The sequence below is a fragment of the Dendroctonus ponderosae genome, unplaced genomic scaffold (assembly GCF_020466585.1).
Source record: "Dendroctonus ponderosae isolate FM_Combo_2020 unplaced genomic scaffold, Dpon_F_20191213v2 Dpon_F_20191213_11, whole genome shotgun sequence".
Classification (NCBI taxonomy): domain Eukaryota; kingdom Metazoa; phylum Arthropoda; class Insecta; order Coleoptera; family Curculionidae; genus Dendroctonus; species Dendroctonus ponderosae.
In genome coordinates, this window is record NW_026017213.1 from 540,789 (window position 1) to 557,812 (window position 17,024).

General features: G+C 37.5%; 1 protein-coding gene across 1 annotated transcript; it reads right to left on the reverse strand.

Moving 5' to 3' along the window:
* Positions 1-2,953: 2,953 nt before the first annotated feature.
* LOC109533231 (protein RCC2 homolog) lies at positions 2,954-16,980 on the reverse strand. Its single transcript, XM_019898496.2, has 8 exons — positions 16,562-16,980; positions 16,279-16,450; positions 13,202-13,386; positions 7,992-8,205; positions 7,482-7,933; positions 7,284-7,418; positions 3,553-3,732; positions 2,954-3,494 (listed from the first exon to the last, which is right to left on the reverse strand). Exons 2-8 carry the CDS (start codon positions 16,415-16,417, stop codon positions 3,366-3,368), a joined length of 1,434 nt encoding a protein of 477 aa, XP_019754055.1. The 5' UTR covers positions 16,418-16,450; positions 16,562-16,980; the 3' UTR covers positions 2,954-3,365.
* Between the last annotated feature and the right edge of the window lie 44 nt (positions 16,981-17,024).

Sequence of the window (17,024 nt, forward strand, 5' to 3'; positions counted from 1 at the left end):
TTTAACGTAACCACTTAAATAACAGTGTTCCAGACGTGTAACCTTAACAGTTACACTTTGCCAATTTAACCGCTTGTTTTTGGAACCGTCTCATAAACGTTTCTCGAAAAGTTTTGTTTTCGTTTAGTATCACAATTAACGACTTTTCTGCCATTTCAAATCAATTACAAAAAATCAGTAGTATTATTAATATTCCTTCCTATTGACTACCTACATCGCAATAAGTGCTAATACGCGCACGAAAAACTGTGTCTCAAGGCCTGGGTAACACAGTGGATTTTCAGGTGTCTACACAGCGACACCGATACGGTCTGCCGCGTCAATACAACGCGCCGGCACTGTTTAAGTGTTGAGAGATAACTTTGAGAAGAATTTGCGCTTCGCGATATGTAAGGGTTCGGTAGTTCGCTCGTAGGTTTGCTGGCGGTGCTTTTAAGTAAGTGCGTCTATAGTCGGAACGCACGACCGAAACCGTTTATATACAAAGTACGAGGGTCGTTCGATAAGTCAGTGACTTTTTGAATTTCACGCGCAATAACTCTAAATTCAACACTGCTCCCGTCAACTGTCGTCTGTTAGTAGACTGCTGTGTAATGTTGAGCACACTACGTCAAAAACTAAGGTAAAGCTTAATAAATACTATGGGGACCATCAATTTCAATGGTTAAGAAGTGGTTTACTGTAGGGATGGTCGGTATTTAACGTAACCGCTGAAATAACAGTGTTCCAAACGTGTACCTTGAAACCGTAGTTACAGCTAGCCGATTTAACCGTTTTTTTGGAATCGTCTCATAAAACCGAAACGCGGCGAGCACTTCGGACACCGTCGAGCGATCTAACCAACTGCAGCCGTTTGCCAATTTAAACCGTTGTTTTTGGAACCGTCTCATAAAACAGAAACAGTTGTGCGCACTTCGCACCAGCTGCAGCCGTTTGTCGACTTAAAGGTTGTTTTTGCAACCGTCTCATAAACCTGCAAAAGTGGTTCGCGTCAGCACAGAACCGATGCGGCATCGTCGAGCGCTCTCGCTCTATCCAGTTGCAGCAGTTTCAGTAAACATTTGTCAACGAAAAATATGTTGTATGTAGTTGCGTGTTGCCTTGATGATTGTGTATCACTTTTCATTTATAAGAATTACTGTTCAGTTCTCCAGGAAACAGCGAAAATTTGTTTAGTTGCTGCGATTATATAATTCAGCAATGTTAGTCTATAGGTATTTAGTTTTCCGACATTCTGTAATAAATCTTAAAAAAAGGGATTACTTTCTAGAAACTTAGCTCGGGAGTTATATGCCCATTACCAGCAAACTAAACAGAATGTGCACTTGCATATGAAGTATGAGCAAACTAAGAGTCATGAGACATAAAGACATAAATTCCATCACAATTGAAATGTAAAATAACAAACGTTTTAAGCAGAATGTGCTCCTGCATTTAATTTAATAAACGTAAGGTCGACACATTTTTTAAAATTATTTTTTGGTGGTACCAAAATTAAGTCCGTAATACTTCGTCCAGGTTTGTCAAACACGCATTTCTGTTTGTTGTTATTGTGGATTATTTAATGTTATTGTGAAACTAAATGCGAGAAATTATTTTCTAAAGCGGATGCTATCATAAACGTCCGAAGAACTAGAATCAGCAAAAAGCATCTGCAAACAATTTTATTCTTAAATGTTAATTCATTTTTAAATCAAAATTAGATTTTTAAACATTTTCGCATATAAACCGTATATTTTATCTAGTCCTCTAGTTTATTATTAGTTTTTTGTTCTTTAAGTAGTTACTTCTTACTTTTGTTTTTGATTTTAGAATATTTTATTTTAAGTTTATCAATGTTAATAATTATGTTTTTAATAAAGGAAATCATCACTATTTCTACTATCATCATCATTCTGCATTTTTAATGAAAAATTTAAAAAGTAGCATGTTTCTTTTGGAACCTATTACCAAAGTGAAACTGAAACGTTGTAACTCGTTACAGAAAAATAACCGTTTAACACACTTCTAATAGTTAGTCAAACCTCACTTTAATACGAAATTTCTGTGAGTTTTCAGGATTTTTTCAGATACTAAATAGAAGCGATTGATCGTTGAACACGGATTTTTTAGAATTTTTGAAAAATTGAAGAAAAACCAAAAATTCCGGAATGCGGCTCGGCTCATAACATCACTCGAAAGAGAAAATCGGCTGCTTTAAGTGGGGAAAAAAACTCACTTGATTAGGACAGTTCTGGGAGTTTCCAGGATGTAACAGTTCCAGGAGTTAAAAACAAACAAATTTTCAAGCCTGCTTAGAAAATCACCGAAGAGAGAAAATCTGCTACTTCAAAAGAACAAAACCTTTCCTTCAATAGGAAATTTCTGCGAATTTCCAGGATTCTTTCAGACACTAAATCGGAGCACTTGGTCGTTGAACACGGATTTTTCGAAAATCCACCAAGGGAAAACAAAAAATTCCTGAGCGCGGCCCAGAACATCACAAGAAATAGAAAATCGGCTGCTTTAAGTGAGGAAAAACTCAATAGAATAGGAAATTTCTGGGAGTTTTCATGATGTTTTCAGTTACGAAGAGCTAGATTAATCTCATATGACCTTTTTTTAGTTATTTCACTCTTCTAATTACCGGTGTCTCCAATAACCCGAAAATCCTTAGAAAATACGACCTTTAACTTCCCAAGCCAAGCTTTAATCCACAACTGAGAGCACTAAAAAATCGCGTTCTAAATGCACACTCGCTCGCATCGCCCAGTTCAGTCGCGGGCGTGCACCTTCAGCATAATCCATTTTATTTGCTCACGCTGTATATGTTTTCGTTTATAGCAATTCCGGGCTTTAATTGGCATAGTTTCTCACACGTCATAAACTTCACCTTAATAAACCGCGCATTTGCACATTGGTGATTGTTGCGGGTTTGTGGATCAAAAGTTGCACTCATCATCAGACACATTCGTATACAAATGGGGTATTTATTTGGAAAACTCCTGAAAAACTAAGTATATAAAAATGGACTGACACTTAAACAATCACCTGATATAAATACGTAAAAGAATTCCATAAAGGGAAAAACAGAAATACTGTCGGGCCGATGAAGTGTGATATAGGTTTTGTCGGCTTAGTCGTACAACTCAACCCTACACTTTTCAATAATAAGTATTGATTATTCAATACCTCAAAAACAACTTTCATGAATATAAATTAGACACCACTCATTTTTCCGTACAAACATCGGTGAAATAAAATTGAACATTTACCATCAAAAGCTGTTCCACAGCGGTGTAAAATAAGTTCCAACAGTTCCAGACAATAATGGACAGTTTTTTCTGTCGGAGAAATAAGTAATTAAAGTAAGTGCCCATCCGCATCTAAGGCTCGTACAGCTTTAAGGCGTCAACTTTTGCTTTATGTTCAGGCGTCTCTTCTGATGCGATAATCAAAGTCTGCCAGTATCCCATACTGAGCCCCACTACCTTAATGCCTTGCATTTTGGTGACCTGAACAAAATTTGCGTCATTATCGAGCTGCAAGTCATCAAACCGACCGATTAATTACCTCTTTCGGTACCGTGCTGCTTTTCTGCATGTCGCCAAAACCCAACTCTCCAAAAGTGGGCGCAGCGCCCCACGCGATGCACGTCTCATCCGCAGAGATCACAATGGACGTGTGACTTGTTCCAATATGCGTGATGTTCCATCCGGCCAAATCCTGAACAGGCTTTGGGTACATATTTGCCTGAAACACATATAGACAGTTTTCTTGAAAAATTCAACATCGAATGGGAAAGTTTCGAAAAATTGCAATAGAACTTAAGTCAATTTTAACTAACATGAACACGAATAAATGTGAAACTCATTTGACACTGTGTTGAGTTGGAGTTGTGAGTTGTTGCTATGCGCTAATGAGTTATAACTCATCGCCTCTCATTGCGCCGCACTTTGAATTACGCGTAGTATTTAACTCAGCGGCGGATTACTGCTTTACGAGGCCCGGGACTGGCATTTTAACACCTAGAAAAGCCGCCACATTTTTGATGACTGCAACGCAACTGCGCCGGTGCATTCCGTTGGCAAAAATTGGAAATTCATAGGGAAAAGTATTCTGTCAGGCAAACAGTCAGCTTAGTTATAGTCCCGATTCACAAGACATYTTCAAACTTGAAACAAAGGCGAAATCGGAATTTGGTACACTAAATTAGGCCAAGATGTTATTTATGCATGTTCTTTGCCCATTTTTGAGCATCGGATTGAGCTGCAGCACTGAACAAAGATTGAACGGCACATTTTGACCAATGAAGGCATGATGAGATCTGGGGCTAGCAGATGAAACAATAAGCCAGATGAGATTGAAAACAATATCATACAAAACGAGCGAAGACGATCATAACTTGATAAAAATTAAGCCCCAGTGTAAATTTTGAGTATTTGTTGAAATCAGAACTTTTAAAGGACTTTTTTAATAAGATGAAAGTTCGTTGGTTTCTATCGTCGCTTGTAAGTTGACCAACAGTTTAATTTTTAAAGAATTTCTTCGCGGTTTTCTTGTTTAGTCAGTATCTCTGGAAAAATTATTAATTTTAATTATTATCGATTAATAATTCTAGTTAGTTTTGGCGTTGTTCATTAATCACAAATATAAATGAAATTGAAACGAACTGCCAAACAAGAGCAGAGCAATGAATCATCGAAAGGACGAACAATCAAATAATTATACTTAGGGCGTCCCATAAGTTTCTTCCCCTTTTTGATGCGAAACGAATACACGATATTTGTTGTGTAAGCTTGACTTATTATGTTAGATATGAACCGTTCTGCTCCATAGCCTTCTTCCAATATGGAGCACGGTCTGGGRAATACAGAGGGTGTGGTGGAACGTCSCAATCAAACTGTAATCATTTTTGCCTTACGGCCAACGCAACATTCGGTCTTGCGTAGTCGTGATGGAATACACCTTGTCGTTCACCAAATCTCGCCGTTTTTCTGCTATGGCTGCTTTTAGTTGGCAACATTTGTTAGCACTGATCGTATCACCTTGCGGAAGGAGCTCGTAGCTCACTACACCCTTCCCGTCCCACCAAATGCACAGAAGAACCTTCTCGGATGAAGCCCAGGCTTCGCAACAGTTGCAGGTCTTTTTTTTAGACCAAGTTCGTTTTCGATGTACGTTTTGAGACAAAATCCATGTCTCGTCTCCAGTGACGAGACTCTTTAAGAACGGATTTCCTTCGTGCTGCTGAAAAAGCAAATCAAACTCGAAGACGCGGTTCTTAAGGCCGGTCTCAGTCAACATCTTGATTAAATGCTTATGTACCGTTGTCTTGGAAATGTTAGTGGCATCTACTATATCGCGGATTTTCAGCTAGCAAAGTCTTGACAATAATCCGTATATTGCCGCAATTCTCATGTTTATGCCACCGAGAACCCACATATTTCAATTTTGCAACATCATCAAGACCATTTCAGTGTAAATGCTTGGGTAGGTTAATTCCAAATTCCTGGTATTCACCTATTGGGACCCGTAATTTCGCCATCTCGGCTCAATGGTGAATTTTTTTATGGTTTGTTCCTTCGGGGTTTCAAAACCTTCTTGACATTCGGCCACTAGCCGCCGTCCCATTTCACTGCTCCGGTAAGAGCTTGCTGAACGGAACTGATAGGCCGAAATGGGCCAGTAAACTGGCCACCAAGATCCCCTGACCTGACTCCTAAGGATTTTTTCCTTTGGGGACACATTGAGTCTCTTGTCTACCGAACACCGGTACAAAAGAAGCTGCTTAAAATGTGAGTCGAGTAATTCTACGAAGAGTGTACAATAAGGTCATTAAACGGGCACAAACATGAGTGACCCTGTCGTTTGAGTCCCTTCAAATCGTGTTTTAGATATCAACAACTCCACATGCAAAATTGTCGCTTAGATGCATAATAATTGTGTTTTTCGCAAAGGTTTGAGCATCTTTTCTAACGTCGTCAAGTGATTGAGGTGATCCAGCGCGTCGATAGTCAGATGGCGGATTATCTGTTTCTTTCGGGAATGCGGTGTTGCCACGTATTTTTGCGTTTTTCCTTTCGGTTAATTTTGAGTTAGCTTGTTTGTGTTAGCATGGTTCAAGTGATTTTTTAAATAAAATTTAAAAGTATATACAATAAGTCGAAGTTAATGCCCCAAAAAGACCCACATAATCTAAACCGACTCAAATACCAAAATGGAATCGATATACTTGCTAGGTATCCAACAAAACTATTTTCATTACCTTTAAACGTTTTGCTCAGTTTTGCAACAGCGCTCGAAATTTTGCCTGAAAATGGTGATGTTTATCAATCTTTGTGAGTGTTTTTTGGATTAATTTATGGACCGTCCAGGAATCAGAGGCACTCAAACGACATGATCACCTTACAGTGCGGAAAATTTCCGCATCATTTGAACATTTGACAAAAGATCAAAGCATCTTGATCTTTTGATCAGAAAACTTCAGAATAAACCAAAACCGTTTTGAACCGTGTTCTCTAACAAATAATCCTCAATAATTTTTAATTTATTAAATCGCGCATTATTTAAAATTTATTTCTCATTTAGTAAAAATAGTTTTGTTTCCCATCGTTTATTTTTGGAAATCTGGTATTGTATCAAAACATTAGTTATTCACAAAACGGCATTAGCAAAATAATACTCGCAAATCACGTCATCACTAGTATAAAATATTAATTTCCGAACAGACCAATTGACAGAAAAGGAGAAATGGTTTATAGGGTTATCCTAACCACAATGAAATATAATTGTCACTTTCAAACTTCAATGTTTAGTTATGGTTACCTGGGTTCTGAATAATTGATAAACAACAGGTATTCGCGAGTTCAAGTACCGATGGAGGCGCAGCAAAACGTCAAATTATTCGTTGTCGAGTGACAGTCAAGACTTGTCAGACTTGTTTATTTATTGGAGTTCCTGACATTTATAACATAAAACAATACTTATACACTTTTCGACCTGTTTCTATTTCTTTAAAAGCTTGCTAAAGTTGATTAGAACAAAACACAACAAATCACCATCAGATGCAAACACCAATGTCAACATAACAAGTGTCAAATTACTGCTTAACTTGTAGTTATAATTTTAGCCACCAGGGAGCGCCCGAACTTTTGAACTGGCGAATTTACGAAATGTTAATTAGGCAGATTACCCTGAAAAGCGTCGTTGTCGTAATTCTGATTTAGTTTTTTTGCAAATATCTCAGTTTTTAATAGGAATTATTGTTTTTTTAACTATTTTTCTGGAAAATAATTTCTCACCTCTCCAGTTCGTTTAGTCTGACCAAACAAAAACAATCCATTGAATTCCGTTATTGCTAATGTATAGGTTGAACCACAGTGCACAGAGCGTACCCCACGAGACTGGGTGTCAAAGCACTTGATTAGCCGCGGCACCTGAAACAAACCAAACAAAGAAAACAACCACCTAACAAAGAAGACTATTTAATTTTGTCTCACCATTTCATCTTTTTGTTCGGCATGTCCCAGCCGCCCAAAGCCGCCGAAGCCCCAAGAGAAAGCCCGTTTGCGACTGTCAATGCAAACAGTGTGATTGGGACCGCAGCTGAAATCGACGATTTCCGTCACATCAACAGGCGAAACATGCCCGTCTTTGCTCTTCTCGATGTACAGTACCACCCGCTTAGGACTGGTCTGAAAGTTGTAGCACAACTTTGTCGCCGTTTTAAAGTACTTGCCGTCCGTGTTGTGGCCCAACTGACCGTACTCGGGCAGGCCGAACGTATGCAGACCCCCCTTGATATCGAGAATCACGGAAAATTCCGCACCACAGCCAATCTTAACAATCGGTGGTCCCCGATAGTTAATTCTCGTTGGAGTTAGGATTTGAGGCTGCAGATTTCCCACCCCACATTGTCCCGACTTGTTGTCACCACAAGCATATACGGTGCCTATCAAGAAAACCACGCGATTTATCAACCGGCTTTCGAACACAAATTAACTGCTTACCAGTGTCAGTCAGAAACAAAGTGTGATGCCTCCCACATGCCGCACTAATCACGTTCATTTTCTCCAACGCGGGAACGAGCAGAGGCTTTGCAGTGGACGTGGTGTTGTCGAGACCCAGCTGGCCCTGAGGATTTCGACCGAAAGTATAGGTTTTGCCATCACCGTCTACCAGCACGTTATGAGCTGCAGTACATCCGCTGACGGCCAGACGAACCTAGATTGAATTTTAAAGTTATCTCCTATTTTTCAGCAATCTAAGGTATTTCCAACTAAAGCCGGACAGTCAAAGTCTATGCAAAACTTTATAAGACAGCGCTTGAAAAATATGAATAAAACTACACACCGACAGGAAACCGGGCGGCTAAAATTCGAAATTTCAATGCTTGCAAACTTGCAACTGTTTGTTTCGACATATTTTAATAAGTAAAGCCCGTGTTCCAAGCATCCGTCTAGACGATGATACTGTGTTTCTATTGGTTGGAGATCTATCAGTTCGTACGACGACGGACGACTTGACATAATTAATAGTATAAGTGAAACAAAAAGGGTTATTGGAAACGGTAAACTCATAATTTTGCTTCAATTTGTATTCTTCTTATTTATTCTTTTAAATTCAAGCCTTGATTTAATTAGGTATTTGACAAAGTTTATATGTAGATGGGGCAGTTGCAAATCACGCTCACTGCAAGTGTATTGATTTTTATATCCCAGTAAAGATAATTCTGGGAAATTAAAAGATCCTTAAAGGAGATTCTGATTTATTTTCCTGCCTGCGTGTACTTGTTATGATATTCACTTCACACTTTGACTGAGACCCAGGAAAGATAAGAATATCATATTAACGGAGATTCTTAATTAATTGAGAATTCTTAAAACAAATTGTGGTTCCTTCTACTTGTTAGCCTTCTGTAGTCCGATATATTAATATTTTCTTCTCAGAAAATTTTTTTTGCAGATAAAACAAAATTTTTTAAAATCCCTAGATAGCAACACAACCCTTCTTTTTTGATTGAGAAAAACCTCTAGAAGTAGGAAAAATTCCCTAGTATAGCATCACTGCTCCCTACTAGTTAGCCTTCTGTTAGGGCTCGAAATTTTGAAAAATCTGAAATTCGAATATTCGTTTAGTGGTTTATTCGAATAGTAAAATTATTCGAATACTCGAATATCTAACGAATATTCGGATAATCGAGTATTCGAATATTCGAATATTAGTATTTGTTTAAATGCTTGTAGAATATGAATTATTTATTTTATAAAAGTATACAAAGTGCATATAAAGATATTTGCACCTTGTGAGTTTAATAATGTTGGTGTATTCGAGTATTCGAATATTCGAGTTATGACTACACATAATTATTCGCTTTTTGAATATTCGAATTATTCGAGTTTGATTCCGAGCCCTACCTTCTGTAATCCGATTTAGTAATATTTTCTTCCCAGGAACATTTTTTTTTGCAGAAACGAAAATTTTTGTAAATCCCTAGATAATTGTAACAAATCCCTTCTTTTTGCATGAGAAGAATGCCTAGAACTAAGGAAAAAGTTCCTAGTAGGGCATCACTAGGGCTTTACGTCTAGTTTAATGTGTGGCTTTTTTGCTTTCGGAAAACACATTTTTTCAACTCAATGCAGGGTGTCGAAGATAATGGGGATCTCCGAAACTGAGATACGAAGCAGGTTAAATTAGAAAAAAGTTGAACAAAAAATAAGTCTTTTTGAGATATTTACAAAAACCGATTTTTCGGATTTTCACCCTTTCATTTTTGAGGTTATTTGAAATCATATCAGAAAACAAAAAATTCTTTCTTATGGTCTCTTTTCCGGCACTATAAGATGGTCTAAAAATTTACTACATTTCGTTTCTTTGAAAGCATCACCAACTGTTCACATGGACCGAAAAACAAGTACATTTTAATAGCGAATTCAACGATGTACAACACAGTGTTGATTGTTCCGGTTATTGCGGCAAAAAACCAGTTCTTTATAAATTTTACCCATTTTTATAAGTCAAAAAATAAGTATTTGATGCACATCAGTATCAGAATTGCTCGAAAGCGTTTCATTATGCCCGGAAACAATTTCATAACCGAAGAAAATTTGAATATTGAGACCTTTTCTTAAACACCACACTTTAACCGCAGAACGTTATCTTGTCATATTCGCGAGTTCACTTCACATTCAACTACCGATGGTGGCGCTGCGAAACGTCAAATTACTCGTTTTCGAGTGACACTTGAGACTTGTCAGACTTTATTTATTGGAGTTGATGATATTTATAACATAAAACAATACTTACACACTTTTCGATTTGTTTCTATTTCTTTAAGAGCTTGCAAAAGTTCATAAGAACAAAACAAATTACAATCAGATGTAAACATCAATGTGACACCAATGTCAATAAAACAACTGTCAAATTACTACTAACTTGTAGTTGTAATTTTAGCCACCAGGCTGGACTTTTCAACTCGCGAATGGGAAAATCAATTAGAAGACGACCGAGCCCTTAAGAACATTCCCAGAGACGTTCGAGAGTGCCTGTCTCAACCGTTTCCAGGAAGATCGATCGGAACTTATGGTGACGTTTCCTGTGTATCTATTCTAACTATGTGACATTGAGAGAAGGACTATCTCTGGCAGCCTCTCAGGGAGTCTCTCCGCGCTCACCATCCCCAGCAGCAAAAGAGACAGTTTTGACAGTCTGACAGGCTCGCCAACCTCATTCCTCTACTACTATTATGGCATACTTTGTACGAACCTTTGGGTATCAAAGAGACAGAGAGCCAAGAATCGCTCGTTTATCACTATAATTCTATGGCTCGAGATGTTAGAGAGAGGAGTGCAGACAGAAAAGAAAAAAAAAAGCAATTCTCACAAAAAACTAGGATATTTGCAAAAAATACATGAATCGACTTACCCAAGAAATCGCTTTGTTTCAATGGGCTCAAAGTGAGCAATATACTAGACAATGGGATAATTTTCTGAATTCCTCGAAGATGACGCAAATTCGAAACTGTTGTCTCATAAAAACGGCTATGCCCAGTACAGTGAGACTTAAAATAAATTTTTGTTCAACACTTGAATAATTTCTTGTCCAAAATTCCTCTTTGATTGAAAAATTTCTGAGGATGACGCAAATTCGAAACTTCGCTGATAAAAACAACCAAATTCGCTGTTCAAAGCAGTGTTTTCAATACTTTTTTAGATTTACGATTTTGGCGTAATTGTCGTGTCATAAACGTGGTCTTAGGGAAAATTGGTGTTTAAAACTGGCCCGGATTAAAAAATTCCTGCATTATTGCCGGATGATGGCACAGATTCTAAACGTTTCCCGTCTGCACACAGAAAGGTGCTCTTCACACCAGAGTCATAAATAATATTTGTGCATTTTCAGTTTTCTGCGAATTAATTTTCAAAATTTGCTTTGCTTTGAAACCACTTTGAAGCGATGGATAAAAACTTAACTGTTTTTGAAAAATTCGATGATGACAGGGATTCGAAACCTTCACAGTTTAAAGAAAGAAGGAGTCGTGCTCCCAAAAACGCCGCATCTGGGAAATTGAAAGCTGAAACAAATTTCGAGAATCTAATTTACGAACATTTGATTACCCAAAATTTGCGGCCGAAAACCCGCTCAAACTGGAAATGTTGTCCCAAAATACCTGAAGGTGATGCACCGAAACTTTCAGGCAGAAATCACCCAGTTCGTCCCCATCAAACCGTTTAAAGCGCAACTTGGCAGCTTTTTGCGTTTTTGAGTAACATCGACTTAACCGTCCGCCTGCTCTACGAATACGAAACTTTTTCCATTAAAACCACGACTTGATGCATGGTGGCTTCATTAATCTACGATGCAAATGGGTGGTTGAGCAAGTTTTGGGAGCCAAATAATTTTGCTAGTCAATTTGCCAGCAGAGACTTACATAAAATCACTCAGTCAATAAAGTTCACCAGTATAAAATTTCCAAAAAATTCTTTGAAGATGTAGGAAATTCGAAACTTTGTCAGTCTGCAGCAGGTTAAGTTGGACTGAATCAAACCAAAAAAGTGAATTTTGATTAGATCCAGCAAAATTAATTTGTGAATCGGGATTGGACACAAAAACACTCACTGAAAATGAGGCACACTTGGAGTACTGAATATAGTGCAGGTTTGAAACGTTGCGTACGTACAGAGGATACATTAGCACATGCGCAGCATTAAAACGCGATGGTAAATTTTGTTTGGTTATAGAGAAACTAATTTGTGAAGTGGGGTTAGGCAAACCACTGGCTGAAARTGAGACAAAGTWGAAGCTTTGCCAAAAATTYCCTGAGGATGGCAAAAGTTTGAAACTTTTTTCGGTTATAGCGAGCGCCCTTGGGCATCCAATAAAGTAAGACCCRCAAGTGCAGTTTGATTGGTTGCAGCGGAATTAATTTGTAAACTGAGGTTAGAGGCAAATGCACTGGCTGAAAATGAAGTAAACTTGAAACGTTGCACTAAATGCCCTGCGGATGGAGCAAATTTGGAACTTTCGCCTCGCCTAGAGAACGCGTTACCACATTCAACAAAGTGAAACAAGAATTTGTGAATTCAAATTATATTACAATGATATTACCGGTGAATCTAAAAGATAAACGCACGATGGACTCACAAATTAAGCACTCAAATCAATTGAGAACATTTCAATGTTTCGAACGTTAGTTTATTTTATCATTTGTCGAGAAATCCCTGTAAACCTTGAAAAAACATGGTACTAATTCCTAAACTTTCGCTTGCGTTTATATGCATTTCAGCTTCTTTATAATGAAAATTTGAGTCTTTTACACAAACCTGTATATTTTTAGAAGATTAAAAAATAACTTGACGAGTAAAGACATTGGGCACCACCATGTTCTCTGGAAAATGCCGGCTGATAACGAGTGGAAAAAAAAATGTTTTTCCAAAGTTAAGCAAACGCACACTCATTCCAATTGTTCCACACAAACGAGTTTTGGGTGCCCAGTTTTCATCGTCGGCGAGTTCATATTTTTGCTGAAAGCAATCTGGGCCGAAAGTCCTCAAGAACTTGTGAAATTTCGCGAGTTCAATAGTTCCAAACTATGCATTAAGAATATTTTCGACTGCAATGAGAACAAAACCGATGTTCAAACAAACTACAAACATATACTAACATGGAATCATTCCGAATTTATCATAGATTCCAGCACATTATCTGTAGATCTCACCTTCCAATCGCCGAATCGATGTGGAGACCATAAATTGGGAACCATCTTGACGCCTTTGAACTCTCGTTTGCCTGCCGCATCCCAGTTTACGGCTCCGAAAAATACTAATTGACCTACAGGCTGCAGTAGCGTATTTAGCAGTTCTTGAGGAAGGGGACTCAGCTCATCTAAAACGTCCCCATGGCCTGAAAAGGGATAAGATATGAGTATCCAATCCCAGGGGATGCAAACTTGTATTATAGTGTGTATGATAGGGGTTGTGGTTTAACTCTTATATAAATATATAAATATAGAATAAAATATAGCCTAGCACCATTAAGATTTGAGTAGTCTACAAGTTTCGACTATTCACAAAGGAAAATATGGACATCTAATACCTTTATACACATTGTGAGATTTGTTTGAAATTGAAAAATAAGGGAAATTATGGCCAGCTATAAAAAATAAGCYAACGGAGCTTAAAAACCTTTAGYTTCAAATGCTTGCATATGAAATGTGGAAACCGAGACTCAAATCAGTTTTGGGTTTGAATAGTAAATTCAACACAARWGAAAATKAAAAAAAAAGTATTATTCGACTTGAAGCAGAATCCTTTGCTCAATGTCCTTTGAAAATTTCAACATTTGATTATATGCAGAAGTATTTCAAATCCGTGCCCGAAAACGAGTTTTCGTAAATTTACATACTCTTTAAAAACTGTGCACGCTTTTACGTAAAAAGCGTTATTTGACTTGAAGCAGAATCCTTTTCTCAATGTCTGTTGAAATTTCTAACATTTGGTTCCATGTAGACGTATTTCAAATCCGTACCCCAAAGCGASTTTCCGTAAATTTACAWAATTTTTCAAAATTGTGCACGCTTTTGYGAAAAAAGTGTTATTTGACTTGAAGTWGAGTCGTKTTCTCAATGTCCTTTGAAAATTTTAACATTTGATTCTATGCAGAAGAATTTCAAATCCGTAYMGGAAAAYGAGATTACGTAAATTGACATAATTTTTCAAAATTATGCACGCCTTTCCATAAAGTGTTATTTGACTTRACGCAGAATACTTTTCTCAATGTCCTCTGAAAATTCCAACATTTGATTCTATGTTGARGTATTWMAAATACGTGCRCGAAAAKGAGTTTTTGTAAATTTACATAATTTTTTTCTACACACATTAATCATATTGATCATAAGTTTTTCGAGTTTGGGAAGCTTCGCCCTGATTGAAAAACTAAAGAAGAAATACCTTCAGATTTTTATAGTTAAGTTAATAKAAAAAGCATGAAAAAACTTTGAAAAAAAGCAGATTTTGCACCCATTTCAAACTATTTAAACAAGCATATTAAGGACCCCACAAAGTCAAAGTATAAAATAGAGACATAAGATGGTTTGCATACAATAAAAACCAAACATATCAGTTTTCTTTTAGAAAAAGTTTAGATGAGGATATTGCATTTTTTCAGTTGAGAAATAATAGAATTTACAAAAGTTGCTGAATTTCGTCAAGCTAATTTTATAAAGAGCTGCCCCATGAGTCAAAGCAGGCAAAAATGAAGAAGCAAACGACCAGCAATTCAGCTGGGAGTTCGCAAATTGCAAATGTCGAAGAACAAGATAATAATTACAATGTAAGCAATATTCCTGGGTCCTGGTCATTTATTTAGACATCAAAATTGATTCATTTCTCTCACAAACGTTTCGGAGTTTTCCACCATCCTCAGTTTGTCTAAAACAAGCAGTTGTTAAAATATTTTGTCCATATACAGGTTGCCCCGTAAGCTCATGATCAAAAGGGTCTTGCGATATTCTTTTGCGACCTAAGTGACTAGAAAACAGACATATTTCTTTTATGCAAAAACTATGAATGCTACAAGATTTTACAAAGAGCACATAATTGTGAACAAATGATTAGTGCATTAACTTAAAAAAAGTAGTTGATTTAATCCTCCAACTAAAAAGTTCTGGTAGTTTTTGTACCACGACACTCAAGAATTCACCACTTGTCCCAAACGGCTGAACTCGATTGTTTCAACAAAATATGAGTCTTACATAAGAACAAATTCACAGCCAGTTTCACTAAAATATATCGTACCATTCTCCCGATATTTCAAAAAAGATAAATTTTTTGAAGAACTTTGATCATCAATAGCAGAGGGGCCAGACATTTTTTGTTAATAAAAGCTAGGTCAGATCGTCTTCTTTTGGTCCAAAGAATATCGCAGTACCCTTTTGACCATGAGCTTACCGGACACCCTGAATGAAATATGAGTACACTTTAAAATCGGGGCTTTTTTTTATAAAAATGATTGTATTATTTCAATATAAACTGTTACAAACCATTGTAAAATTGTTATGACTAAAGGCAAGGAATCAGGACCATGAAGTTTGGGAAATTGTGAAATTCTGTTCTTTTCCCAATTTTGGAACGTTTTAGTGTATTGTAATTTTAAAGTGATTAAATGAATTTTGATACCTAAATAAACGATGAAACCCAGGAATACTGTTTAGATTAACATTGGAAATAAAGTCAGGAAAACTTAAATCATCATAATTAAAGAAATTTTTGAACTAAACATTCACTTTTTTTGATAATTTGTATTAATTCGAAGGCAAAACAGCCCAAGTGCTTTTAAGTGTATTTAGAAAAATTGTTTGTTTTCTTGAATGGTTAAGTTTTTGTACCTATAAAATAGCAAACTACGAAAAAGACTTGGTGATGGAGCCTTTTTTACTGACTGTACATGTCTCAAAACAAGTAGCCCCGGCCCCGGAAGGATTAAGCAATGCTGGGTGTTAGGATGGATGTATTTTCGCTAGCTCTGACCTAATAATAAAGATTATTATTGTTGCTTTTTCTCAGGAACGGAGTAGGGCTGTCCCTGATGGAAGGACCTAAGGGCTCAAAGTTACCTCAACTCGAACGAGCTCCTGACAAATTGCCGATATTTAGACATTGTTTAAGGCGATGTGGAGCAATTTAACTGCTGGATGTCTGATATAAACAAACGCTCGATCTACATAGAGTTCACTCAACTCCAGATGCACTGCCCGCAGTTAGGAACCCCGGGCAATCAGACAGTTTGCAAACTTACCTGCAATCAAGACTTCGTCAGGTTGGGGGGCATCTCCCTCACCCCCATCGGTAAGATCAGAATCGTCGGTCTCCTCCTTGCGTTTCGCTTTCTTGGCGGCTTGTTTCTTCATTGGCATCTTCTTTCTTTTGGAGGACATCGTGCGGCTGCTGACTTTCTCCTTTGTCTACGTCTACAATAGAAAAGACACCGATTCGAGCTAGTTCAGCACAGGACTAGTCCAAAGGCCAGCAAGCCGATTTGGGTGTTATCGTAATCGATACAGGTGGTTCGGAACACTTACACGAGCCGGTTTTTTCTACAGCAAAAACAAAATGGCTAAATTGCTCTGCTTTGGACGAATCAGCGGCCGTGCGTGCCTGCCCTTGCGTCCCAACAAGCCTCGTCCTCTCCCACTTCTTCTTTTTTCCTTTTTGCCTTTGATTAACGGTATTTTTCCTTGTTGTTTGTATTATTAGTTATTGCCAACATAAATGTTATTAATGCCCAAACGTCAGCCTATCAATTGCATGCTGCGCGTTTCGTAACGTACGTCGCCCCTTGATTCGCAATTCGGCAATCAGCTGCGACATAAACAGATTAAATAACAACATAACCTAAGTCTTTAAAGCGCTTGCTGCAAAGCATTCGGCTTCTTCAGTTCCACCATTGAAAAACTGTGTAGATTATGCAGGAATTTATAGTTAAATCGTTAACACTTTGGCGAAGCACACACTTGGAGGGTGTCAAATGGGGGGCAGTGAACT

Coding starts and splice junctions, on each gene's coding strand:
- LOC109533231 (XM_019898496.2), bottom strand. CDS start 16,417: ATGTCCTCCAAAAGAAAGAAGATGCCAATGAAGAAACAAGCCGCCAAG. Junction 8,206..13,201: donor ATCGATTCGGCGATTGGAAG/GTGAGATCTACA, acceptor AATTCAATCTAG/GTTCGTCTGGCCGTCAGCGG. Junction 7,934..7,991: donor TTTGTTTCTGACTGACACTG/GTAAGCAGTTAA, acceptor TTTTCTTGATAG/GCACCGTATATGCTTGTGGT.